The sequence below is a fragment of the Solanum lycopersicum genome, chromosome 12 (assembly GCF_036512215.1).
Source record: "Solanum lycopersicum chromosome 12, SLM_r2.1".
Lineage (NCBI taxonomy): Eukaryota > Viridiplantae > Streptophyta > Magnoliopsida > Solanales > Solanaceae > Solanum > Solanum lycopersicum.
This window is the reverse complement of record NC_090811.1, coordinates 67,466,787-67,492,365: the sequence shown is the minus strand read 5'-3', so window position 1 is coordinate 67,492,365 and position 25,579 is coordinate 67,466,787. Positions and strand designations below refer to the sequence as shown.

The window sequence follows — 25,579 nt, the reverse complement described above, 5'->3', positions numbered from 1 at the left end:
ATGACACATCAAGCTAGTTTTAAAATAGACTAACCTAAACGGATCAAAATGAATCAAGTTAATATAACAATCAAGTTATTAAACACATCTTAACCTAAACGAATTATACTAAACGAATTATAGGGGTCATGATTTTATGGTTGATTTTGCCATTTATCAAAGTATACAAAAAGGCAAATGACATAAATAACATATTTTTATGGCTAAATGACCATTTGTTCCTTATAAGTTTCTAATGACCAAAATCATTCAAAAATATACAAAACAGGGATATACACAATAGGGCTGATACAATAAAAAGGTGTCGGATACATTATATTATTTTTTATCACATTTTTGTATCCGTCTCATTTTTTGTTACTTTTGTGTATCCGCCTCTATTTTTGTCACATTTTTGTATCCGCTTCATTAACTTGAAAATAAGAAATTTTAGATGTTTTTAAAACTATTAAGGGATAAGAATAATAAGTGAACTTAAGGAAGGGATTTTTGTCGTTTTTCTTATAAAAATTCCTTCTAAGCAAACTAAAAGTTTATGAGAAAACAATACACCACTCACTAAAATTCTAAAGTTATTACAAACATTAGATGACAATCTAATATTTTAGCAAAAAGTTACACAAACATTAGATATTTGCACAACTTTTTAAAAATAAGGACAAAGTTTAAATAGTAGCCTAAAATCTAACTTTATCAAATAGGCCTTTTTTTGAAAAGGACATGCAAAGTTTAAATAGTAGCCTAAGTCTAACTTTATCAAATAGGCCTTTTTTGAAAAGGACATGCCTAAATACTTCATAATTGACCCAAAATTTCTAAAGCCCAAGGCCCATTACATAGCTAAACGGATCAAAATGAACCTAATTAATAAAATAAGTAGGTTATTAAACTCGTCCTAACCTAAACGAATTGGACGAGTCATGATTTGATGGTTGATTTTGCCAAATCTTGATCGAAGTATAAAAATTCCTGCTAATCAAACAGAAAAATTATGAAAAAACAATATACCACTATCTAAAATTTTAAAGTTATTACAAACATTAGACCTGAGTTTAACGTCGTTTAGATAGCTAATTTCTAAAAGGCTATATATTCAAACAAGTTTCTAAAGTAAGGACAAAATTTAAATAGTAGCCTAAAATCCAACATTATAAAATGGGCCTTTTTTTGAAAGGACATACTTATATAGAAAAGGCCCAAATACTTCATAATGACCCAAAATTTCTAAAGCCCAAATGCCAAAGCCCATTACATAGCTGACCTAGAAAAGCCTGTATATAAAAATGTCTTCTCTGTAAACCCTAGCTCAGAGAGTGTGTGAGAGAGAGAGGCTCAGAGTGAAAGTTTCAGAGTTTCATCGCCTCCATTGAGTTCAATCGAAGATGAAGGTACGTTAATTAACCCTAAAATCTCCAGTTTCTATCAATTTTTGTAGATTTTTACGAATTTTTTAGTGAATTTGCTTAACTTATTGTGATTTTGTTGTTTGTTTTTTGCAGTTCAACATTGCGAACCCGACTACTGGGTGCCAGAAGAAGCTCGAGATCGATGATGACCAGAAACTGTAAGGCTATCATATTCCTTTTGTGAAATGTAATGGGATTTGCTGTTTTCGGTGTAATTTTTTTTATGTTTCATTGTTAGATATCTATGTGTGGAGAATTAAACTCAAATTGTACAATTCTGCTGTTAATATCCTTTAAAAGTATACAGTTATCGAAGTTTGTAGTAAGCTGAATGATTTGAGGTTTTGTTATTATAGGATCTGTGTGTTATATACAGTGTTTTTACATGAACTTTAGTATGGAATAAGCTAAGATGTATTACCATAGCTGAACAAGTATCAACAGCCACAAAGTAATGGTATATGGAGCTTAGAGTGTATACAGACCTTACTCCTACCTCTGAGAAGGTAGATATAGTGTTTTCGATATGGAGAAGAGTTGATTGCAACAACTTGAAGATAGGTAGATATCAATAATGTAATTTGCAATGCTACTTGAACAAACAAGTAAATGACAGTAATGTAATTTGCAATGCTAGTTGTGTATTTTGCTATTGATTATCTCTCATTTGTTTCTAGTAAATTTTCGTTGTTATGATTTTGAAGTTGGAAAAATTTAATCCATTCAACCTTATATATCCATTTACCTCATATTTAGTTGACTGGCATTTCAGATTTCTCGTTAGAAGTATTCTTTATTTGAGATAATTAGAAACGGATAATCTGTTATAATTTACCTTTCAATTGAAAAAAATGGACTGATCATCTCTATAGCACTATAACATCATAACATGACAATAGAACTTATAATATAGAATATATTAGTGTACAAATAGACAATGAAGTGATTATTTTCTCTTATATTATTTTCCAACACTAGTCAATGAACCAAATTTGAGTTCTTAATTATAAAAAACCAATCTTTGTGCTCTTTTTGATCTTTGTCTTGTTAAAACTTTTGTTGATATTTTAATTTGCGAAAAAATGTTGATGGCATCTCTAATTATTTTTGCTACTGTTAATAGAGACTACTGCATATACATATGCATGCTAGTGTTTGGTTCACAAGTTCTCCACCTTTATCTGTTATATCTAACAAGCCCACTATAGTATTCAGTTCCATGCATATGATAAGTGAGAAAATTCTGGATATTATTTCTTGATGAAAAGATAAGATATTTCTTTCATTTATGCTCTTCACTCGACTGCACATTTGTTTTTGAATGTTGCTTAGTTTGATGTATAGTTGTCACTTTCATATTTATTTGGCAGTCTCGATATTTCATTTGCACATTGAATGTTGAATTATGATTGACTGTCAAGTAAATGTGGATACGGAGGTACTGTTGGTAATGATACTTAATTCTTGCTATGCAGCCGAGCTTTCTTTGACAAGAGGATCTCCCAGGAGGTTAGCGGAGATGCTTTGGGAGAGGTAAGTCTAATGTCCACTTTGTGACTCGGTGGTAATTTTGCCATTGCTACCAAATTCATTTCAGAGATTTACTAATGTTGCGTCTCCCAATTGACAGGAGTTCAAGGGATACGTTTTCAAGATTATGGGAGGATGTGACAAGCAAGGTTTCCCAATGAAGCAGGGAGTGTTAACTCCAGGCCGTGTTCGTCTTCTGCTTCACAGAGGTATCTGTTGTGAAGTGCTTAATTTCAGATATGTTTTTTAATTATTTTCTGTGTATAGCTGTTGCTATTTAGTATCTAATTTGATGCACATTAAACAGGCACTCCTTGCTTCCGTGGTTATGGTAGGCGTAATGGTGAAAGACGAAGGAAGTCTGTCCGTGGATGCATTGTCAGTCCTGACCTTTCAGTTCTGAATTTGGTTATTGTGAAGAAGGGAGAGAATGATCTTCCTGGACTGACAGACACTGAAAAACCTAGAATGAGAGGACCCAAAAGGGCTTCCAAGATTAGGAAGCTCTTCAACCTTGGAAAAGATGATGATGTCAGGAAGTATGTTAACACCTATCGCCGAACATTCACAAACAAAAAGGGTTCGTTTTCTACCAGTACTTCCATTTCGTTTGCAGTTACATTCTTGAACGTTGACTCTGGTGCTATGGTGATACAGGGAAAGAGGTTAGCAAGGCTCCTAAGATCCAGAGGCTGGTAACACCATTGACTCTTCAGAGGAAGAGAGCAAGAATCGCTGACAAGAAGAAGAGAATTGCCAAGGCTAAGTCGGAAGCAGCTGACTATCAGAAGCTTTTAGCGTCTAGGTTGAAGGAACAGAGAGAAAGGCGAAGTGAGAGTTTGGCTAAGAAGAGGTCTAGACTTTCTGCTGCCTCCAAGCCATCTATTGCTGCTTAAGATCATTTCGAAAGAAGCAATCAGTGATATCTGTCTGCTTAAAAAGGTCATATTTGTGATATCTTGCTTTTTTTAATGTTCTGAGATGATGAGTTTTAAGTTAGTGTATCGTTTTACTATGTGATCTTTCTGATCAAAGATTTTGGTTGTTTTAGTACTTCCTGAATGAAATCTTCCCAACTTTTATTATTTTGTTCTTTCTCATAAGCATAAATAGTTTGTTTTAAAACTTTGCATATTACACATATTACATTTAGTAGCTGAGTTTCTATTAGAAACCACCTCCGGTCTACCATCTCTAGACTACACTCATGGGATTGCTATGTTGTATATTCCTCGTCCATTGTTGAGGTTCGTTTATCAACAACATACGTGGATCATCTTCTCCCTACCTCGGATTGTAGAGAGGTTGTTTCTAAGGTCTGAAGGAAAGACAGTTCAAAGTAGTGCAGCAAAAGAAGTGACAGAAGTACAAAGATATAACAACGAAGAATGATCATAGAATGGAACTTCATGGACATGTAGTAGTTTTCATATTCATAAGAGGAAAAAAGTATCAAAATACAAAAATAATATATGAACCAAGTTTGCTGCCCTCAACGACTGAAGTGACAAAATTTGCAGCATCCTCATCCTGCAAAGCAAGCTTTGGTTTTACTGACATGGATCTTATTGAGAAGAAAAACTTGGATTCTATAACAATACCAATACACCATGTAATCATCATCAGTGTAAACTAAACATGTAAATGCTTAACGCCTCAACTTAGATTTGAAGAGGGAAATTTACAGCATATCTATCTAGTAAAAGAGGAAATTACTAACCATCTACATCGAAGTGGCTCATGCAGAACTCATTATTCCTCCCTCTGAGGATTGAAATTATGAGAGGAGAAGACGTAAAGACAATAACAACAACAGAGAAGTATATTGAACGATAACTTGTTCAGTACACAACAAATTAAAGATGTTTTTTTTCTCCCTGAATTGAATAAAACAAAAACAAAACCGAGTGTTGTGATTCTGCAATAAGAAAAATATGCAGCAGGGGTAAATGCAAGAAGACAGACAGTCTGTTATTGATCTAATATGAAATGCGAGCTCTATTTGCAAGCATTTTGTTTCACATATAAAGACATTCTACTATCAAAACAGAGTCAATGGCATCTTATCTGCAAAACTGATGAGTTCTTATCCAAATGACCAAAAACGAAGATACAGGTGTAATATGAATCTTTCTGAAGCAAAATCAGCAGGAAATAAAGTTTCAGTTGAAATCCCGCAATCTCTTCTTCAAGATATCCATTGATTTTTTACGAGCACTCTGCTTTGTGTTTCTGCTCGAAAGACTTCCAAAGAGTCCATCCGCCGAATCTTTATACTTGTCACAGATAGTAGAAACTTTTTTATGATCTAGAGCATTATAGTTCTTCTCCCTTATGACAGGATTCATGAAGTTCTCTGGTTGACTGCTTAGGAGGAGGTTTATTAATTGTCTAACTTCTACCAAGCAACTTCGAAAGCTATCGTCCTTGTAAACCTCACTCAGCCCAGTACTATCAAACCTCTCATCAGCAAAAGACTCCAACGCTTTCAAATCGTGGTTGATGCTCATTACTGCATTAACATTGAATCTCTTTATTGAGTCACTCAGAAAAGTTGACACAATTGAATTGGAGATATGCTCCAGAGCTCCAATCCCAACTTTATACAAAGCATCCAGAGGTAAAATTTGTTGAGCAGTAGACAAGAGGGTGTCGAGATATATAACCACCTCGTTCATGCATTCGTTCCCTTGCTGTGGGGCATCCTCTGCTGTCCAATGGACATTTTCTGTGAGTGACATGAACTCATCCAGTTTTGCATTAACTAAGCTTAGTAATGCAATATAAGCAGCATCTCTTGAAGTCTTGAGGACAATCTTGGCGGTTAAACTGCCTTGAGGCCTTTCAACTAAACGGACAGGAATGCCACATTGTTGGGCTGCATGTTGAAGAAAGAAATCACAAGCCCTTTCAAAAACAGCTATATTTGCAGCAATTTGCATTGCCTGAGACACACCAGTTGTACCACTGTAGATAGTCTCAAGTAGGACTTCATTCAGTACATCAATCAAGAGCTTATCCAAATACTTCTTGACAAAATCAAAAAAATTCATTTGGCTCCCATAGGATAAGTAATTGACAGAATCTTTGATGAATGACTTAACGATGCGACAGCATTCCGGAACCATGGAAGAGAATGGAGAAATAAAAGGGAAAGCTGGCATTATATCAGAGGTTTGTAGATGGAACAATAAAACATTTGCCTGATAATCTGACTCCCTCTTCATAACCATCTGCTCAAATGTATCATTGGTGACTATAGCAGTTATTTGTTGCCTACACTCTGCCAAAAGAAGTTCATGGTATTTTTCTCGACTACTATTTAGAGTCCCAAGAATCGCGCTCACTTCATAGCCATATTGTCTGAGGGTTGACCCAAGAAGAGTCACATAATCCTTGACCATGAGAAGATGACTGGCACTATCCATGTGGGAGAACTGTTCTTCCAAGAGGGCAGTCACTTTACCTACAGCTGTTTCCCACATTGTCTCAACCTGATTAGGCAAGAGCAGACCACCAGCAGTCCTTAATACTCGATCCTCAACAATAAAATAACCTGCAATCTGTGCCAAGAAGATTTGATGGGATTCTATGAATGGTTGTGACAATGAAATCTGCAAATCTGAACTCAGCTGCAATAAGCGATTCTTATAGTAATATTCACGAAACTGCTCTTGGATCCCCATACAACCATGAATGTGACATGCTCGATAAAGAGGCGTCAGGTCAAACTTTAAGACAGATTCTTCATTAATCTCCTCAACATCTAGGGTATAAGTGAAGTCTCCGAACCCCAAACAACTTTGTTCCTCGGCTTTTCTTTGACGGGCTAGCATATCCTCATCCCTTTGACGAGCAGATGCAGCATATCCTATTGCAGTTTGCCCAATATCCTTTGCTGTACTCCTTATGTGAACTAGCCATTCATTAATTTCACTGGTTACTCTCTTCTCAATATGCAATTTAATCAGTGGTATTCTCTTCTCTATCATAGTCCTGAGTGGCTTGACGGGAATGTTCTGCAAATAACTTTTTTCAATCAGATCAATAGCCTTGATAGCAGGGTAAAACCGACCTTCAGAAACGTGGTTGTTACACTTTGCACAAAGTTCTAAAACTTGGACACAGTTGCCTGACATCTTAATTGCTTCTGTAACATTTTTCTTAATTGAAAAAGTTTCAAGAAGTTCTTCAAGTTTTAAGAGAAGGACACTCCCGACATCTTGCAGCTTCAGATTATCAGTTTGCAACTCAGCCTTTAACTCTTCTGCATCAACCAAGACTCCACGCAGCTCATCGACTGCAATAATAAATTCCTCATAGTGAAGCTTACATAGCTCTTCTATTTCAACTTCTTTCTTTTTGACGACATTCTTAAGTTGCTGTAGAAGGGCATCAGGCTTCCCACTTTCAAAAGCAAGCCTGACCATAGGACCTAGATCTTCCCCATTACTGATCATAGTCACAAGAACGGAATCTTCTGCTGTAGTTGTGTCACCATTTTCTGTGGCCGTTCTCCTCCTGGTTTTAGCAGTCATGGTTACTACCTTGCCCTGCATATGTATATTCAAGACACTTCAGTCAGTGTGTGTCTAAGTTCACATACAGTAGAAAAATAAGTCCCTCCCCGCGAAGACAAAGGAAAAGGAAAAAGAGTAAAAAAGAAAAGGTACATCTTAATTTATTTCCAAAACACTGGAGAAGGAAACAATTCCGACATTTAAATCATCCATCCATTCATCTCCCTTCACTCGTTTAACCAGCCAACAACAAAATGGAAGGGAGATAATTTAAGCTTCACCCAAACTATTACATTGTTCCATGAACACCAGGAAATGTTTCCTACAATTATACGTGCATCTCTGCACAACTAACACTAGAATTCAAGTTCATTCCAGTTTCACCAAACCGCCAAAAAAGGGGTCCCAAACAACAAGGCCAAAAACACACAAAAAAAAGTCAAAACTCCACCAAAGTAAGAAGCTCGAAGAACACATCATCTGCGAAACAACTCGTACGAATTCACAAATCCACAATTCAAAAGCAAAGTGTTTAACATTGATGCAAAACTAGATCATTTCAAACATTAACCAAAGCAACCCACCAAAATCATCCGATCACAAAGACTGAACCAGGATACCTCTAATAGGATTACATAACAAACATCACCAGTGTAAAAAATGAACAAAAAACAAACAAATAACCAACCAATGCTATAATTCTCTACTTTATATTAACCATTAACCAAGCAAATAACAGATACACCAAAACCATCAAAAATCAACAAATCACCCAAAATCTGAACATATCAACCTCATCTCAAACCAATAATCACAAATAGAAAAACAAGCAAATAAGCTGCAAAAAGAAAAATTAAAGCAAGTAAATAGTAAATACACCAAAAATCATCAAATTTCAACAAATAACCCAAAATCTGAACATAAACACACTCATCACAAACAGAACAAACAAGAAAACAAGCAACAACTCCATTAACAACAAAAATAACACATAAAGTTTGCAACTTTAACACAAAATTGAGCAAAAAAAACACTAAAACACACCTAGATCATCATACCATAAACAATACACCAAAAAAACCCAAATGGGTCTGCATTATACACCTCACCCATGATGCAAAAACATGAAAACCAACAAAAAATGAAGCTAAAAATGGAATAAAGATTCAGTAACTTACCCAAAAGAAGTAATTTCAGAAAGTTTTATGCTTTCCCCTTTTCTTTTCTTGATATAAAAATTGAATCTTTGGCTTAGATTTTGTACCTTGTGATTTCCTTCAGTGGCATTTTTTGCCGACCAACACAATGTTACTCTGTTTTCTCAGATGTTCTTTAGGTTTGATTTGAGAATAATAATAAATAAATATTTTTTTTTCAATTATTTATTTTATTTTATTATTTATTTATATGTTTGTTACTATTTTTTTTTTGTGTTTTATTATTTGGAAAAAATCAACAAAAGGGTCAAAAAGTGTATATCAATGTCGGAATAAAACATCATCTTCCTTTGAAGGCAAGTTCCGGCACATGTTTAGGTGACATAATTAGTATTAAAAAGTTCGTTTGATCGGTGAATAAGTTACGTATAAAAAGTACTAATAATAATAAAATTGTAATATAGACGTTATGAATGTTTAAATTATAGTATATAATGAACATTTTAAAATGCAATATGAATTATTACAGTAGATATTGCCATTCTGAATTAATAATTTCAGATTTAAATTTTTAGAAATGAAATATCTATTGTTGAGAGCGTTGATTCAGAAGTCAGTCTTATAATATATTAATTTAAAATTTAATTATATTTTGTTACGACTATTATAATATTGAATGAGAATTAAACATATATAGATGTTATGAATATTTAAATTATAGTATATAATGAACATTTTAAAATACAATATAAATTATTACGAGAGATATTGCCATTCCGAATTAGTGGTTTCAGATTTAAGTTTTTAAAAATGAAATATTTATTGTTGAGAGCGTTGATTCAAAAGTCAATCTTATAGTATACTAATTTAAAATTTAGTTATATTCTGTTACGACTATTATAATGACGAACGAGAATTAAACATAAAATATTTTCATAGAATTATAATTATTGTACAAATTGTTGATGCAAACAATATTTTTTAATTATTGTACGAAAATTAAGAATGAAGTAATTGCTATATTTGGATTACTTTACCTATGAATTGTATACTAATATTTTAAAATAGTTTAATTCCCATATTGTCAATATATTTCATTTTATTTAATAAAAACATACAAATATTTATGCATAACACCAACCAAACTTCTTATATTACTACATTCTATTCTTACTTTTTTCTTTCCTTCAAAAATCCTTTAAATTTGGTGAATTTAGAGATATTCCAAAACATTTCGATATATTATATTTTGATTTTTGATATATCTTTTAATGTCCTGATACACAGAGTTCTCAGTTTCAGATAAATTACAAAATGTTCTATTAAATTACATAAAATATATATTTAATCGATATTTTGTATAAAATAACATTTCAATATATCGCACATATTTCGATATATCACATACATTGATGTACTCGATTGATACATCGCGTAGAGTGATGTATCCAATTAATACATCACGTAAAATAACTTTTTTTTTTAATTATTTTTCAAATGATAGAAAATTTTAGAAAATATAATAAAATAAATCGTATAGTTAATTAATTTTTCCATATAGCCAAACAAATCACATATCCTATGCATTTTTTTTTATATTGAGATTAATTATTACAATATAACATAAATTAATAGACCATGTTTAGAATAAATTATTCAGTTTTAATGGAGGGATGATTACAAAGTCGATGAAAATGTCTCATTTGGGCGTAGAAAAATTGTAGAAAATTATGAACGATGCCAAGGAAGCCTCTTCTTCAATCAGTAATTTCTCTAATGAATTTCAAAGTTCACAACAAATGGATTGGGTAAATATCAAGAAAAATTCAATCCCTCTTTTACTTTTATGCTTCAATAGTTATCTGCCCTTTGCTATTTTGTTATCGTATTATTCTTGCAATCCTGGCTTTTAAGTCGAGAATCTATTAAAAAACAACCTTGTTATATAAAAAGGTAGAGATAAATTTTGTGTACGTCTGATTTTCCGAATCATACTAGCTACGTTGTTGTTGTAAAGTTTGAATCTTTATGTATTAGGTGGGTACTGTTTTAATCAGCTTAGGATTCAAGGTTCTGTAATGGGTCAGCTGATTACTGAAGATGTGAAGTTTTTATCTTTAGTAGAATTTGTTTGCTCATGTAAAGTTTGAATCTTTACAAGTTGGGCTTTTTGAATCAGCTTAGAGTTCAAGATTCTCTAATGGGGCAACTGATTACTGAAAATGTAAAGTTTTTAGCTTCTGTAGTCATTTTTGCACATGTAAAGTTTGAATCTTTACAAGTTGGAGCTTAGAATTCAAGATTCTTTAATGGGGTAACTGATTACTGAAAATGTAAAGTTTTTAGCTTCAGTAGTCATTTTTGCAAATGTAAAGTTTGAATCTTTACAAGTTGGAGCTTAGAATTCAAGATTCTTTAATGGGGTAACTGATTACTGAAAATGTATAGATTTTTGCTTCATTAGTAATTTTACACATGTAAAGTTTGATTTACAAGTAGTTTGCTGTTTTAATCAGCTTAGAATTCAAGATTCTCCAATGGGGTAACTGATTATTGAAGATGTAATGTTTTTTGCTTCAGTAGTAATTTATGTACATGTAAAGGTTATCTTTACAAGTTGGATACTTTTTTACTCAGCTCAGGGTTCAAGATTCTCTAAAGGGGAAATTGATTACTGAAGATGACTTCAAATGGAGATTGCCCACAAGAGAAAAAGAAGGAAGTTGTGAAATATTGAAGTATGTTGGTGGGGTTGACTTAAGTTTTTCAAAAGATGATTCATCTATTGCCTGTGGCACTCTTGTTGTGTTGGACTTGACGACTCAGAAAGTTGTTTATGAAGATTCGTCTATTGTTAGGCTTCACATTCCATATCTTCCTGGCTTCCTTGCTTTCAGAGAGGTCTTATACATATTCTCTATATTATCCGTTGCTCGCAATGTGTTTTGACTTATCGCCTTTGTTGTTTGTCTAAAAAGGAGGGATCATGTCTATATGTTTTGAATAATGTAAACTGATATCTGTAATATTGAACTGGTTCTTTAGGCTCCTGTGCTTCTGGAACTTTTGGATAAAATGAAGAACAATGCTCATTGTTTCTACCCGCAGGTAAATGTTGATAACTTTCCTCCTTCGTTGCTCCCCTCTCCCTACTTATTTTCAGTCTACAAATGGTGAAACATTGATCAAGAGTGTATACCATGTAGTAAAAGAACTGTAGAGCTGCAATCGTCTCCTGGAAAGACATTGTATAGTATTCGGCAGGTTAGACCAACTCTACACCTTCCGCATACCATCAGTATTCTGCTTCACACTGAACCCGTTCCCGATTATAGGCAGGAAGTTTGACCTCATCTGCTAACTCAAATAGATGAAGCACATTGTATTACTCTATCTACTATGATGTACTCAAGAGGGCAAAAGGCACAATTTTGGTAAAACAATATAAGAATAATGTTGAAGTTGTACAAACGGAAGCCTCATTTGGCAGTGTAACAGGACCAAAACATCTAAGAGTTAGTGGTTGTATTTAGTTTTACGGGCATTTAAGTGGAACTTTGACTTCCAATATAGATGCCGCTAAGGGTTTATGTTACAAAACTTGCTCTCACTGGTAATTCTAATTCTTCCCCCTTCCCTTTTCGCTTATATCGAACCTGTAGTAGGAACCAACAGACATTATTGAGCTGGACAACGTAAAATCTAATACCTGACATCGATTTTAACCTTCGTGTTGACAGCTACTAATGGTTGATGGCAATGGATTGCTTCATCCTCGAGGCAAGTTTTGTTTCTATTTGAAGCTGGAAAAAAGAGAATTCCTAAGTCTAGCAGATTGTTTAGTAGATACCAACATCCAACATCATGATCATATTCTCCTAACTTGTGTCTGTGTCGAAGTAATTACTAGTAACTTTTATTCCCAAAGCTTATTCTATGAAAAATGTATATTAGTGTAAATAGCTTAGGTAATCCCCCAGACACGAAAACTGAGTTTTCCAATCTCTTGATACCATTTTAGCTTTTTATATCCTCTATAGCGTATATCAGCTAGTTGGTTCTCGGATATTGACTGTAAATGTTAATTCTCTTTGGATATTTCTCTATTTTATATCTCTCTTCTTATATATTTGCTGCTAATGCTTTTTCCGAACAGACGAGATCTGAAATGTAATTCGTTCTCAGCTGACGTAATACTGAAGCTCCATTAATCATTCTCTAAGACTTTCCACTACATGTCGAGATCAATGTGCTTAATCTATGACACTAAGTTGACACTGTCATATTTGTGTTATCAGAAGGAATTGCTTTCTGCTAATCGGGATCTTTTTTATCCCGATAATAATTTGACTGGATTAAAGAACACAATCATTTGTTGGTTCTAAAGTTGGTGCTATGAGTAGTTTCACAACCTTCCAAATCAAGTTAACAAGGGTCTGAACTGTTTGAATGTGAAGTTCTGCCATGGCTTTGTAAAGATATTTCAGCTTTAATCATCCCCTTGATATAACTTACGATTAAGTTCCTCTTAGATGCTCTTTGGGAAAACTGTTCATGAAAACTAGAAAGTTTGGCTTCACTGACTAGTTTTATCTGTATCGCTTGTTGAATCACTGACTGTTCAACTCGAGAGAGTTTTTTATATATGATAGCATATGGACATGGGTAATCTTTATCAATTTAAACTCGTGATTGAGTATGCAATACGAATTCCTCCTGCACTATTTCACACTTCTTTTTGCTAAAAACTCTACAACCACATTATGTTCTGCAGGTTTTGGTTTGGCTTGTCATATTGGTGTCTTAGCTGATCTTCCTACTGTTGGGGTGGGAAAGAATGTAAGTCTAAACTTCTTTATCCACCTCTTAAAAATCTAGGTAGACTCAATCGAAACGTGCTTTTGTTTGTTCGCTCTTAGTGAAGAAACAAAAAGCGAACCTAATGTGGGAAGGAAATATAGAACGTTGTTTGATCTTTCTCGTTGAATCTCTAACGACAACATACCCAATGTAATCCGTCAAGGGGGGTCTACGGTTGGTGGAGTGTACACAAACCTTACCCTTACCTCGTGGAGGTAGAGAGGCTGTTTCTGAAAGATTGGACACTACTCTGTGCAGGATACTGAACTGGCGAACATCTCCTAGTATTCTGCCTGTCCTGCTAACGCGGGATGCTTTGTGCATTTGACTTGCCACTTTTTCTCTACTTATACATAGCCTTAGCTCGATATTGAATTATTTCTGTATGACTAGTTTTGCAACAGTTGTGAACTGGTTTATGAACATTCTGTCTTTCTGTCTTTTCTTTTTCTAGTTACACCACGTTGATGGTCTTACACAATCTACGGTAAGAGAACTCCTTCAAGCAGCAGACTCTCCCGAACATATCTTACCGCTAATTGGGGACTCTGGATGTATCTGGGGAGCGGTACGACAGTCTTTCTTTATCCTTGAAATATGTTAACAACAACGACTATCCCTCAGTCTCAAACAAGTTGGCCAAATTATTCCAGAAATGAAAAATGAGTTGTAACTTTGTGTTGGCTCGATTACGTGTGAATTTTACTGTAGTATCTATTCTATTCCATCACAAGCTTCGTATGTTGATTAAATCCTCTTGCAGGCAATGCGATCATCTGAGGGCTCTTTGAAGCCCATATTTATTTCAGTTGGTCACCGTATATCTCTCGCCAGTGCCATTGCAATTGTGAGGATGACTTGCAAATTTCGTGTTCCAGAGCCCATCCGGCAGGTTAGTGTTAGAACTTTACCGCATAGTTGCTGCTGCTGATGTCTGATTTATATTTCTTCACTCTCATCGGAAACGGTCTCTCTACCTCACCTATGAGGTAGAGATAAAGGTCTGCATACACTTTACGACCTCACTGTGTGGGACTACACTGGGTATGTAGTCGTTGTTGTTGTCATTCTTTTACATCTGATGTTGTAGGCTGATATAAGATCGAGGGAGCGCCTGCGGAACAATCAATGATTATGTACACAATCGTTTCTCTGTATATTTGCTGAGTTTTGGTGAACTATGAGTACCATGGAAATTTCTGTAATATTTCATAAACTTGACTATAAGAATCTGGTATTGGTAGGTGTATTTTTTGCTATGTTTGCTCCTACTCTTTTAAAATATCGATGTTTGCGTGTCGGATCCTCAGCTCCAAAGGTAATGCAATTTTGGAGGATTCAACATAAGTACAACAACATTTTAGAAAAATCCGAGCAAAATAGTTGATAAATGTTCCAATAATATTTTGATGAACCTAGCATATTGGAGGTATTTATTCACAATTCTTTTGTAGGCATATATATCCTTTATACTTTACTTCAACTGATATTTATACTCCAACTTTAAATGTATGTAAAGTATACTTAAACTTGTATAAAATTGAGCTAGTAGACACAGTTCTATGTGTATTATACGTAGGACGCCACATAGGATATAGAACGCCACGTAGGACAAAAAATGCTATATAGAACGCCACGTAAGATGGATGCGTCTATTTATTTAATTTTGTATATGTTAATGTGTCTATTTGTGTATATCCAAAGTTAGATGACAGATGTCAGATGAAATCAAGTTGAAGAGCAGATTTATGTATTATGCCTCTAATTATGGAATCATAAATGTTAGTCCTATAAACTAGTTAATCATTGTTTTCATGTTCAAATCAAGCAGTGATAAAAGTCATTCATGATCAATTGTTCGAAATGACATATTTTATTTTACGAAAGTTAATTTTATAATCTTCAGAGTTATGAATTAGATTAGTTTAATAATTTTTGAAAATTTAGATGCTTGAAATTACATGAAATTAATTTTTTTCCCAATAATATATAATAATAAAATACATCTTAAAATGTTGATAAAAAACTTATAGTTTAAATTTGGAGAAGCGAATATAACAAGTAAAAATCATCGAAGAAATAGTAGATTCGGAGTTCCAACATTTTCATTAGATTTTACTGAATATAAACTCTAGCTTCTTCCAAGTTCCGACTTTATTTATAAGATTTTACCGAATATATTATTATCGTTTTTAGTACTTTATTCCCGACTCACCTTTTTTGACCAGTCCCTCCCTATTATTCAATTCCCAATCCCTAACGAAGAAAATACAAATCGATCTCCATTTCCTCCATCTCTCTTCAAGCTCTAATTTTGAAGCTTTAATGGAGTCGTCGTCGTCATCACCAGCTTCACGAGAACTGGATGAGGTACAAACAGATCTTCCTTCATCTGTAAGATCCGCTTCGAGAATCAGAGCTCCGAATAATATGGTTATGGGGAAACATCGTCTTGCTGCTGCAATTTCTGCTCTCAATCAACAAATCAACATCATTCAGGTCATTATTTCAATATTTACTGGGTTTTGAGCTTTTTTTTCTTTCTTCTTCTTCGTAATTTGGGGATTTTTTTTTTTGTTATTTTAGGAAGAATTGGATCAGCTTGACTCGTTTGGTGAAGCTTCACTCGTTTGCAGAGAGTAAGTTTTTCGTATAACTTATTGTTTCTTCCATTTCAATTTTGAAAGTTTACTAGTCATAATAAATCATCGATTTTAACGTGTTCTATATGACATAATACAAATCAGTTCAAATGTATGTCATGTGAATTGCTATGTAGTAAGCATTTGTCGTAAAATTTTACGTAAGTTTAAGTGTGTGCTTATGCATATTTAAAGTTCGAGAATGTAACTGTCAGTTTGAGGTTGTTAAAAGAGCACATTGGTGATGATGATGATGATGACGACGTGTGTGTTAGAATTGGAGTGCTAAAAGAAGAATATGCAAAACTCTTTCGGGGTGGCTCATTGATTTGAGCTTGGGACTTTCATGTTGGAGATCTCAAGTTCAAAACCCCTTGCCAGCGAAAGCAAGAGGTTCACCTTTTGAGTTGAGTATGTGATTTGCGAGTTATTGCATAGAAGCGGGGTTTTTACCTTGTGCACATTCAAAGCGTAGCGGTTGCGTGTTTCTCTAAGTGGGGTAGCGGGCTATGGATTTCCCTTGTCATAAAAATAATATGCAAATTTTATGTAAGAGCTCGATGTAGTGTCTACTTGTCAAATTCAAACAATAAAACACGACATTATGAAAGCGAAATATCTCATAATAGATATACAAACTTACTAGAGTAAAAATCTTTGAATTAAAAAGAGATTTTTTTTTTATAATTAACTTAATTATTGTGTTTTATTTTGTTGCAGATTAGTTTCAAGTGTTGAGTTAATACCTGATGCTCTCCTTCCAGTGTAAGTTATTTACTTTAATTTTGCTTTCATTTTTATCATCATTATGACTTAAGAGAGTGATTTCTTCCTATTGTCTAAGTTGGGTGGACAAAATTACTCGATATCTGTATTTTGGTTAAAATTTGTATGATTATTGGTTGCAGGACTAGAGGACCAATAAATGTTCATTTAGATAGATGGTTTCATGGAGTTAACGATTCAAGACGCAACAAACGCTGGATATGAAAAAGGAATTTGTACCAAAAACTACGTAAATCAATTCGAATACCCTCTTCTTTTTTTGGTTTATTTTGTAATTAAATTTTTAAATTTCTTTGTTTTCTTGACTGCTATATTATTAGGTCTTTATATTCTATATATATCTGCTGTTGAATATTGCTGATGAAATAATGTAGGTAAGTATGTTTTGTAACTCATACACTTCCCAAGTATTAATAAAAGTGTGTTATATGCACAAAAAATTGTTTCAACTTGACAAAAAAATCGTATTTAAGTAGATAAGGATAGAAGAGACGATCCATATTATATCGAGACTGTAACTGTGGAGTTTACTGGTGACAATTCTAGATGTGACGAAGTTGATTATGAATGGTGAAATCTAGATCATGTCTATGCTTGTAAAACGTTTCTTCCTCATGGAACACATGCTTCGAGAAGTGTTGTTGCATCCTCAGTTTCCTGAGCTGTTAGAGGATGAACTCTCTAGTTGCAGCAGTTTCATCTCCTCGTAAGCCCATTCGAGACCAGGACAATAGTGAAGTGGAGGATTGAACCTGATATCATGGATTTCATCTGGCAAAAATGCACCATTTCTGATCAAGAATCTGATTGCTTTCTTCTTTCTTTCTTTAGCTGCATGATGAAGTGGAGTCCCTGCAACGAAGGAACGAGCACACAAAGAAGGTAAGGAGTAACGACATCATAGAGGATGAACAACGATTACATGAATACAGGTACGTACATCCACATACACCTCTGGTTCTTGCATCAATATCAGCACCTCTCTCGAGCAATGCATCCATAACTCGAACATGACCACCCTTAGCAGCTAGATGAAGTGGAGTCACACCAAGTGACTTAGGTCCCCGTCCCCCAGCAGTCACATTTGCATCCATGCCTTCATTAAGAAGTCTCTTGACCTGTTTCAAACATAACAAATTGAAACCAAGACAAGAATATAAACGCGCATCTCTCAGAGCTACTATCAGTATGAACTAAAACGAACAAATAGTACCTCTTTCAGGTCACCTTTTCGAGCAACAATATGAAGTAGAGTCCAACCTCGATCATCCATATAACCGCCTGTAATAATCTGCATTCGTCTCGAACCCCTACTTATATTCAATCCCTTTTCTTGCATTTTTCTTTACAAAATTCCAGCAACAGATAGTTAAAACAACCCAGAAATTCTACAGCTACTAAGACCCCAAAAAGGCGATGAAGAAAAATATTTTATTTATAAACTTTAAAGTTAGTTGAATCTTACTTCAAAGTTGTTATGTTTCTGTAACATATCTATTTATCAAATTAAACTGGGATTAGAAAACATATTCCTATATGAATTAGCACAAACAAATCCTAAAAATACATTAATTAATTAAATACGAAAAAAATCACAAATCCTAAATAACATAGGATTTTTACTTCAACTTTGAATTATTATTCCAACGAGCAATAATTTCGAAAACAAGGATTCAAACCAGGACCAAAAACACTAAGATTAAATACCAAAAAACAAACAAATATATCTAAATCCAAATTCTAAAAATGCTGAATTATATGAATCTGAAACCAATTTGGAATTCGTTTGGCGGTTTTGTATACGAACTTTTGTGCTTGAATTCTCGGTTATTGGTCGTTATGGATTCAGTTATCGGTCTGATCGTTGAGATTTGACACAATTTTTTTTTATTGAAAATCAAAAAATAAGGTGACAAACCAAAGATGTCAGAATGCATCTTGCTCAAAAACAAACATTTTCACATTGTAGATTATCGAAAGTTTGAGACAATTTAAAATAAAAGTACGAAACTAAACTCTAAGTCAATGACTTTATATACCAAATGTATAAATGTAATTATTTAATTTACTCTCGGTTAACCTGTTAAGAAATTTTTTTTAACTGTTAAAAATCGATAATCCGATAAAAAAATTAAAAACTGTAATCAAAATCGCTAAATCAATAACTCATTATCGATAAATCAGTAAAAAAATTCAGTTTGGATTATCAATTTCGGTTCGATTTTGATTAGCTCTATACCTACGACAAATATATTTAAAGTTGGAGGGCATGAATATCAATTAAAGACAAGTTTAAACGATATATTTATATATTGTGCCAATTTAATAACGTAGATACAATCCATACTAATATCTTTTATCACTATATGTATTGAGTAACTTTGTCTATTAAAGTTTAGATAAATAATAAGTATCAAGTAATTACGTTCACTAACATTTAGATAAATAAGAAAATTGTCTTAATTTCAAAATACTTCTTTTGCAACTAAATAACCCCAACAATCTTTTGTTCAGCCAGCCAAATATTAGGTAAGAAAATTTAATTTTAAGATTTCAAGCCATGTGCTTCTGACCATGTCATGTTCAACTTGCATTATTATTAATTATTATTACCTTTACCCCTACCTAGGAATGGTTCAAACATATTCTTTTACCATCATATTTTATATGTTTGAAATTGGTATAACTGATAAAATTATTGTCGTAGGCTTGTGAGTTAACCGTTTGAATGAATAGAAATAATCTCTTAACAGTATTAATGCACGATAAGTCCGTTTACAAAACATAGTTATTATTAAATCTTTGGAAAAATGTACAAATATCCTCTCTAGACTATGACTAAAATTTCAGAGACATCTTTTAACTAAACTAAGGTCTACTCCCTAACTTTTTTTTTTTTTTGTAATTTTGTGTACCTTTGTCTTATGTGGCACACTTTGTGACTCCACGCAATTGAGGCGTGTGGGAGATATTTGGATGCCACATAAGCCAAAAAGGTGCACAAAAATATAAAAAAAAATAAATTCATGAGGTAATAGGACCTTAATTTAGTTAAAATGTGTCTCTGAAATTTTGATCATAGTATATATTACTTGCGCATTTTTCCTAAGATCTTTTCTTGAACTTTCCATATAAACACAAGTTTTTAGTGCGTCAAATGGTTCTATATTAATATTATTTCATATTTCAACAACTCTGTCATGTGATTCCCCTTAGTTACATTTTAAAGTAATCCGATATTTTTTTTAAAGAATTTTTTTGCAACTTCTCCATTATATGCACCTACTACATCCAAACTTTTTTTCCTCATAAAACCATTAGCTTTTCATTCTACTTCCTCCTTAGAAAAAAAAATGGAAGAAATTCAAATCGTCTCTACTTGTGTAGTTAGAGCATCTTCAAACTCAAACAATGGAATCACACACACATCACAAAATATTGAAATGACACCATGGGATTTACAATTCCTCCTTGTTGAGACCATTCAAAAAGGCCTCCTTTTCAAGAAACCAACTCCACAACAACAAAACAACTTAATCAAATCACTCAACTCTCTTTCTTTAGTTGACCATTTGAAAGCCTCGCTTTCGCGCACCTTAGACTTTTTCCCTCCACTAGCGGGGCGTTTCTCCACGACCAAAAACCCTAATGACAACACGATTACTTCATTCTCCATCACTTGTAATAACTCTGGAGCTGAGTTCACTCATGCCATCGCTCCAGAGCTAACAGTAAAGGAGATTCTTGAATCTTGTTACGTGCCAACTATAGTACATTCTTTTTTCCCACTAAACAAAGTACGTAACGTGCAATGTGTTACAAAGCCTCTACTTGGAGTACAAGTAACCGAGCTCGTAGATGGTTACTTTATCGGTTGCACTATGAGTCATAGCCTCGGGGATGGGACTTGTTTCTGGCATTTCTTTAACTCTTGGTCCGAAATAACACGTGGATTTGAGTTAATTAGTCGATTTCCAACTTTAGAAAGATGGTTCCCTCAGAACGTAAATCCACCAATTTATTTCCCTTTGGAATTGGATGATGAAAAATTAGATGTGTGTATGGAGATGCCAATAGTGAAGGAAAGGGTTTTTCATCTTAGTAAAGAAAATGTGAGTAAACTGAAAGCAAAAGCTAACTATGAAATGGATACTAAGTCCATTTCTTCTCTACAAGCTTTCTTGGCTCATCTATGGAGGTACTTTTTCTTATTTAATTTCGCGCGATTTAAAATATAATGTGCCTATTGTTTAAATTTTTATATACATATGACATGTCGGGTTATCCCACATCGGAAGCAGAAGGGGCTGGTGATCAATTTATAAGTGTGAGGGAAAGCCTCAACCTTTGAGACCTTTGAGTTAGCTTTTGGGTTGAGAAGGCCCAAGACCACCCAACAAATTGGTATCAACCCACCGTGTGAAGGGGGAGATTGTTGGGTTATCCCACATCGGAAGTGGAAGGTGCTGGTGGTCAATTTATAAGTGTGAGGGAAAGCTTTTGAGTTAGCTTTTGGGTTGAGAAGGCCCAAGACCACTCAACATGACAAACTCTACACTCTACACTTCTATGGAAAAATACCGAGTGGCTCAATAATTTATCTCAAAAGTAGGGACGTATTAAAGTTTGTTTTAGTTATACATAACTTAAACTGTAGAATTTCCTTAGACATATGAGAAAAAATCTACTATTTTGGTGTTTGCACCTAAGAAGTTACGAGGATCTATTCTGAACACAACGTCTTTTATTTATATCGTATCCTCTAATGTCAATCGTCACATCTAATTCATGCATTACGTTCTTCTAATTAGTGACTCCATCTCTAATATTTTTTCGAATAGGTGTGTTACACGTTGTAATCGTGTCAATGCCAACGAAGAAGTCATACTCAACATTGTTATAGGTACAAGAACAAGGCTAGATCCGCCTCTACCTGAAGAATACTGGGGAAATGCAGCTATCATCAAGCCAATTAAGGTAAAAGCAGGGGAATTGCTGGAAAATGGACTTGGCTATGCAGCATTGCTTATAAACAAAGTTGTTGCTTCACAAAACTACGAAGAAGTGATGGATTCATATAGACGATGGGTTGAAAACCCCGTGATAGTAAGTAAAAAATCACTTTTTGTGGCTAATAGATTGTCAATTAGTAGTTCTCCAAAATTTAACGTTTATAGTTGCGATTTTGGTTGGGGAAAACCAGTGGGAGTAAGAAGTGGAATGGCAAATAAAGACAATGGTAAAGTTACATTATTTCGTGGAGTTGAAGAAGGAAGCGTAGATATTGAAGTTTGTCTTATGACTTCAACGTTGTTAGCAATGGAGAACGATGAGGAATTCATGGAATTCATCACCGTCTAGACGAGACTATGACGGAAAAGTCACTCAACTTTAGGTTATCTAAGTATTAGGAAAGTCGAGACAAATAATATTTTTTTTTATAATGAAATATTATTTTAACTTTATCAAAAAAAGTATCACATAAAAGTCATTGGATGGTGGAATTTGCCTTGAGTCAAGTAAATCTTGGGTTGTAATGGTTTCGTACCATATTTCAAATATTAATCTTTTTTTTTTTTATAATATAATATGCTCTTTGTTTTTTTTATTTAATTCGTCCTAGTTAAGATATTTAGTATATATATATATATATATAATATTTGAATGGTGTTACTAGAATTTGGAAAATTTGAAAGAGTAACGTATTTTGTATGTTTCTTTCTGTCAATTTCATAACAAGAGGGTTCAAAAATCTAAAGAAATAGATATATAAAGTAGTTGAAGGGGGATTTGATAATTATTATATATTTAAAAATTTATTTAAATTATATATAAATAATATGATTTTATGTTGTCATTGACAATAATAACGTATTCGATGAAATTATATAATTAAAATTGAAAAATACAAAATTAAAAGTAGAGAGATTATTTTCAAAAATAGTGCAATCCGATCAATTGCATTAAGGAAATTGTATTATTATTTCTATTATATAGAAAGGTGAAGAGAGGACGATCAAGGGCATTTTTGTCAATCAAAAAAATTTCAAGCTCAGTTTAATTGTACGTTGTGCATAAAGTATTAAAATTTCCATAACAACCAACCAAAATTTATGTTATTTGCAATGTATCCACCACTAAGTCAATAGTTGTGGACAGAGGCGGAGTCTGAATTTTCGACAAGGGGTTCAAAATCTAAATAGACATACTAAATAGCCGAAGGGGATTCGACATCTACTATATATACCTAAAAAAATATTTTAATCATATATAAATAAATATAATATTCCGTCGAAGAGAGTTCGGATAGTGTAGACTCATAAAAATATTTTTATCATTCTCTTATTCACTTACTCCAGTCTTGAAACAAGTTATTAGAAATTATAGAAGACTACTCAAAAGACTCAAAGAGACTTTCTCAAAAGATTCGAATGAACTCTCCAGACTCAACTCTTAACTCTATCTTAAATTTGAGTTATGTATTCAAAGTTATTAATTGTGGTAGAAAAATTATCGTTATGATTAAATAAGTTTTAGATAGTTTATCATGATAAATGATCAAGAAAATATCGTATGAGAGTAAGTCCGCGACGCAGATATGCATTTTAATATTTGATCGCGAAATAATATATCTATGATTGTAATATTTAGCCCGTTATATATAAAAAATAATACAAATAGTAATATCATATATTATTATAACATAAGTCAGGATGGCCGAGTGGTCTAAGGCGCCAGACTCAAGTTCTGGTCTTCGTAAGAGGGCGTGGGTTCAAATCCCACTTCTGACATTTTATTTTTTAATTTGTTTTTTCTTTAAATGAAAACATAAAGTTTTTGGAATATATGTAGTACATGAAATTATGAGAAGAATAAATACTCTTTAATTATCTTAGTATTTAAGACAAACAAATTAAATTAAAAGTAATTTTTTTTAAATTTGTGTTTCTAACTCAAGATCCATTACACAGGTTAACAAAAATGTATGTGAAAAATTGTCTTGTTAGTAAATCAGAAATTGTTCTATATATATATATATATATATATATATATATATATATATATATATATATATATATATATATATATAAGCCAATAACAAAAGAAATTAACACTGCAATATTTAATTGTATAATATATTATGTGAGTTGTACTATTTATATTTTATCCACATTTACCTTCATTTTACCTTATCAACATTTAGAAATCAATTCTTATAATGTTAGGAGAACCATATTTTATAGAAAAGAAATTCAGCTATCATCTTTATTTTTTCAAATTATTTCTTGAATAAGTGTCAGTTATCACATGTCTACTATTGATATCAATGACTTAAACTTAATAACTAAGGGTTATAAATGATAACTAATGTAAAGTAGAAAAATAAACAATTAATTAGAGCTATAACAATATTCAATGATGGCTACTTTCCAAAGAAATTGGTTGCAATTGAAATTACAATAGTAAAGAACCTAACTATGCATCAATAATTTTTTTTGATGCTAATACAATTTGTAATGACAAAAAATTTACTAACATTTTGTTTAGATCATTGTTACTCATTGTTTCATAATGTATTATATTGTTTTGTACTCTATTGTATGGTAGATACAATGTTTGTTTAAACTGTATTGTTTATTGTTGTTTAATATCATTTTAATTGTTTGGTTTGACTGGATCATACTACATTGTAATTTATGAATTTACTAAAATATCTTTAATTATTTTAGGATAGGAAGTTGGACTAGATTTAAATAATTAAGACAAAGGGTAAAATAGTATTTTGAAATATTATGTAAAGATATAACTGAAAAAAGACATTAAGTAATAGTGGGAACACACCAAATTGGTTGTTCCATAAAATAGGAATTTTCGTTGTTACATAATAACGAAATTTATCAATACAATACATTTTAAATAACAATCAAAACAAACATTGTAGATAAAATAACGATACAATACAATATAATGAGTAACAATGATCCAACCATAGTGTAATAGAAATCCAACAATTTTAGGATTTATATTGTACTTTTTGAATTCAAACACCAAATTAGCCAAGAATCATGAAAATGGAATCCAGAAAATTAGCATTACTTAATGAATTAATTAAAGTATCAAAACTTCCTTAAACTTAACGTAAATTATTAGTTTCATCTCTTAACTATTGACAGCTTTAAAATAACCCATACTTGACTAATTGAAGTTAAATACACCCTGATCTTGCAACTTAGTGAAATACACCTCTAAAAAGTTACCGCAAATAAATAGAGGCGGAGCTATATAGAGTCAAAAAAGGTTGAACCATATCCCCTTCATTGAATTGCACAAATAAAAATAATTTTTTTTAATTATTATTGATAAACTGTTGAACTTCATTGACATACAAGAAGATTTTAGTTTAGTGGGGTTCAAAACTTGTTTATGTGATAGTTGACATATTAGTAAATGCCTTCTTACATATAAAGTTCTGACTTTGCTACTCTTCAACGTCTTTTATTTATATCGTATTTTATAATGTCAATTATCACATGTTATTTATTTATAAAATGTTATTTCATCTTTAATCCAACAGATTCGTTACACATTGTAATTGTGTTGATATCAATGAAGAAGTCACTCTCAACATTATCGTTGGCACAAGAACTAGGCTAAATCCACCTCTACCACAAGAATAC

General features: G+C 32.8%; 6 protein-coding genes and 1 non-coding gene across 11 annotated transcripts; 5 read left to right on the top strand and 2 right to left on the bottom strand.

Moving 5' to 3' along the window:
• Positions 1–1,309: 1,309 nt before the first annotated feature.
• Positions 1,310–4,021, top strand: LOC101258840 (40S ribosomal protein S6). Its single transcript, NM_001346871.1, has 6 exons — positions 1,310–1,388; positions 1,500–1,564; positions 2,882–2,939; positions 3,037–3,145; positions 3,244–3,516; positions 3,594–4,021. The coding sequence occupies exons 1-6, from the start codon at positions 1,383–1,385 to the stop codon at positions 3,830–3,832; spliced, it is 750 nt and encodes a 249-aa protein (NP_001333800.1). The 5' UTR covers positions 1,310–1,382; the 3' UTR covers positions 3,833–4,021.
• Positions 4,022–4,740: 719 nt separating this feature from the next.
• Positions 4,741–8,894, bottom strand: LOC101259136 (exocyst complex component SEC15A). Its single transcript, XM_004253022.5, has 2 exons — positions 8,635–8,894; positions 4,741–7,489 (listed from the first exon to the last, which is right to left on the bottom strand). Exon 2 carries the CDS (start codon positions 7,472–7,474, stop codon positions 5,099–5,101), a length of 2,376 nt encoding a protein of 791 aa, XP_004253070.2. The 5' UTR covers positions 7,475–7,489; positions 8,635–8,894; the 3' UTR covers positions 4,741–5,098.
• A 46-nt stretch (positions 8,895–8,940) lies between these two features.
• LOC101259421 (endonuclease V) lies at positions 8,941–14,732 on the top strand. 4 transcript variants are annotated; one of them, XM_069291826.1, is made up of 8 exons: positions 8,941–10,421; positions 11,256–11,514; positions 11,659–11,721; positions 12,354–12,393; positions 13,388–13,452; positions 13,928–14,041; positions 14,237–14,365; positions 14,564–14,732. In XM_069291826.1, exons 1-8 carry the CDS (start codon positions 10,351–10,353, stop codon positions 14,603–14,605), a joined length of 783 nt encoding a protein of 260 aa, XP_069147927.1. In that variant the 5' UTR covers positions 8,941–10,350; the 3' UTR covers positions 14,606–14,732. The 4 variants fall into 4 exon arrangements, with proteins under 4 accessions (XP_069147927.1, XP_069147928.1, XP_010314807.1 ...); NM_001346872.1 differs by having other exon boundaries at positions 10,263–10,421; positions 11,251–11,514; XM_069291827.1 differs by lacking the exon at positions 13,928–14,041.
• Positions 14,733–15,523: 791 nt separating this feature from the next.
• LOC101259726 (guanine nucleotide-binding protein subunit gamma 2) lies at positions 15,524–17,292 on the top strand. Its single transcript, XM_004253024.5, has 4 exons — positions 15,524–15,972; positions 16,060–16,112; positions 16,836–16,880; positions 17,024–17,292. Exons 1-4 carry the CDS (start codon positions 15,799–15,801, stop codon positions 17,103–17,105), a joined length of 354 nt encoding a protein of 117 aa, XP_004253072.1. The 5' UTR covers positions 15,524–15,798; the 3' UTR covers positions 17,106–17,292.
• Positions 17,293–17,399: 107 nt separating this feature from the next.
• Positions 17,400–19,398, bottom strand: LOC101245145 (phytochrome-interacting ankyrin-repeat protein 2-like). The gene is made up of 3 exons (XM_004253142.5): positions 18,115–19,398; positions 17,842–18,019; positions 17,400–17,753 (listed from the first exon to the last, which is right to left on the bottom strand). Exons 1-3 carry the CDS (start codon positions 18,238–18,240, stop codon positions 17,551–17,553), a joined length of 507 nt encoding a protein of 168 aa, XP_004253190.1. The 5' UTR covers positions 18,241–19,398; the 3' UTR covers positions 17,400–17,550.
• A 708-nt stretch (positions 19,399–20,106) lies between these two features.
• On the top strand, positions 20,107–22,509 carry LOC101245445 (uncharacterized acetyltransferase At3g50280-like). 2 transcript variants are annotated; one of them, XM_010316506.4, is made up of 3 exons: positions 20,107–21,099; positions 21,743–22,007; positions 22,105–22,509. In XM_010316506.4, the coding sequence occupies exons 1-3, from the start codon at positions 20,255–20,257 to the stop codon at positions 22,111–22,113; spliced, it is 1,119 nt and encodes a 372-aa protein (XP_010314808.1). In that variant the 5' UTR covers positions 20,107–20,254; the 3' UTR covers positions 22,114–22,509. The 2 variants fall into 2 exon arrangements, with proteins under 2 accessions (XP_010314808.1, XP_004253191.2); XM_004253143.5 differs by having other exon boundaries at positions 21,743–22,509.
• A 1,099-nt stretch (positions 22,510–23,608) lies between these two features.
• On the top strand, positions 23,609–23,692 carry TRNAL-CAA (transfer RNA leucine (anticodon CAA)). Its single transcript has one exon. It is a non-coding gene; the product is annotated as a tRNA-Leu (tRNA).
• Positions 23,693–25,579: the final 1,887 nt, after the last annotated feature.

Coding starts and splice junctions, on each gene's coding strand:
- LOC101258840 (NM_001346871.1), top strand. Junction 1,565..2,881: donor ATCGATGATGACCAGAAACT/GTAAGGCTATCA, acceptor CTTGCTATGCAG/CCGAGCTTTCTTTGACAAGA. Junction 2,940..3,036: donor GCGGAGATGCTTTGGGAGAG/GTAAGTCTAATG, acceptor CCCAATTGACAG/GAGTTCAAGGGATACGTTTT.
- LOC101259136 (XM_004253022.5), bottom strand. CDS start 7,474: ATGACTGCTAAAACCAGGAGGAGAACGGCCACAGAAAATGGTGACACA.
- LOC101259421 (NM_001346872.1), top strand. CDS start 10,344: ATGAACGATGCCAAGGAAGCCTCTTCTTCAATCAGTAATTTCTCTAAT. Junction 11,722..12,353: donor CTCATTGTTTCTACCCGCAG/GTAAATGTTGAT, acceptor TCGTGTTGACAG/CTACTAATGGTTGATGGCAA. Junction 14,366..14,563: donor TTCCAGAGCCCATCCGGCAG/GTTAGTGTTAGA, acceptor CTGATGTTGTAG/GCTGATATAAGATCGAGGGA.
- LOC101259726 (XM_004253024.5), top strand. CDS start 15,799: ATGGAGTCGTCGTCGTCATCACCAGCTTCACGAGAACTGGATGAGGTA. Junction 16,113..16,835: donor GCTTCACTCGTTTGCAGAGA/GTAAGTTTTTCG, acceptor ATTTTGTTGCAG/ATTAGTTTCAAGTGTTGAGT. Junction 16,881..17,023: donor CCTGATGCTCTCCTTCCAGT/GTAAGTTATTTA, acceptor TATTGGTTGCAG/GACTAGAGGACCAATAAATG.
- LOC101245145 (XM_004253142.5), bottom strand. CDS start 18,240: ATGCAAGAAAAGGGATTGAATATAAGTAGGGGTTCGAGACGAATGCAG. Junction 18,020..18,114: donor GAAAAGGTGACCTGAAAGAG/GTACTATTTGTT, acceptor TGTTTGAAACAG/GTCAAGAGACTTCTTAATGA. Junction 17,754..17,841: donor AACCAGAGGTGTATGTGGAT/GTACGTACCTGT, acceptor CCTTCGTTGCAG/GGACTCCACTTCATCATGCA.
- LOC101245445 (XM_004253143.5), top strand. CDS start 20,255: ATGGAAGAAATTCAAATCGTCTCTACTTGTGTAGTTAGAGCATCTTCA. Junction 21,100..21,742: donor TTCTTGGCTCATCTATGGAG/GTACTTTTTCTT, acceptor TTTTTCGAATAG/GTGTGTTACACGTTGTAATC.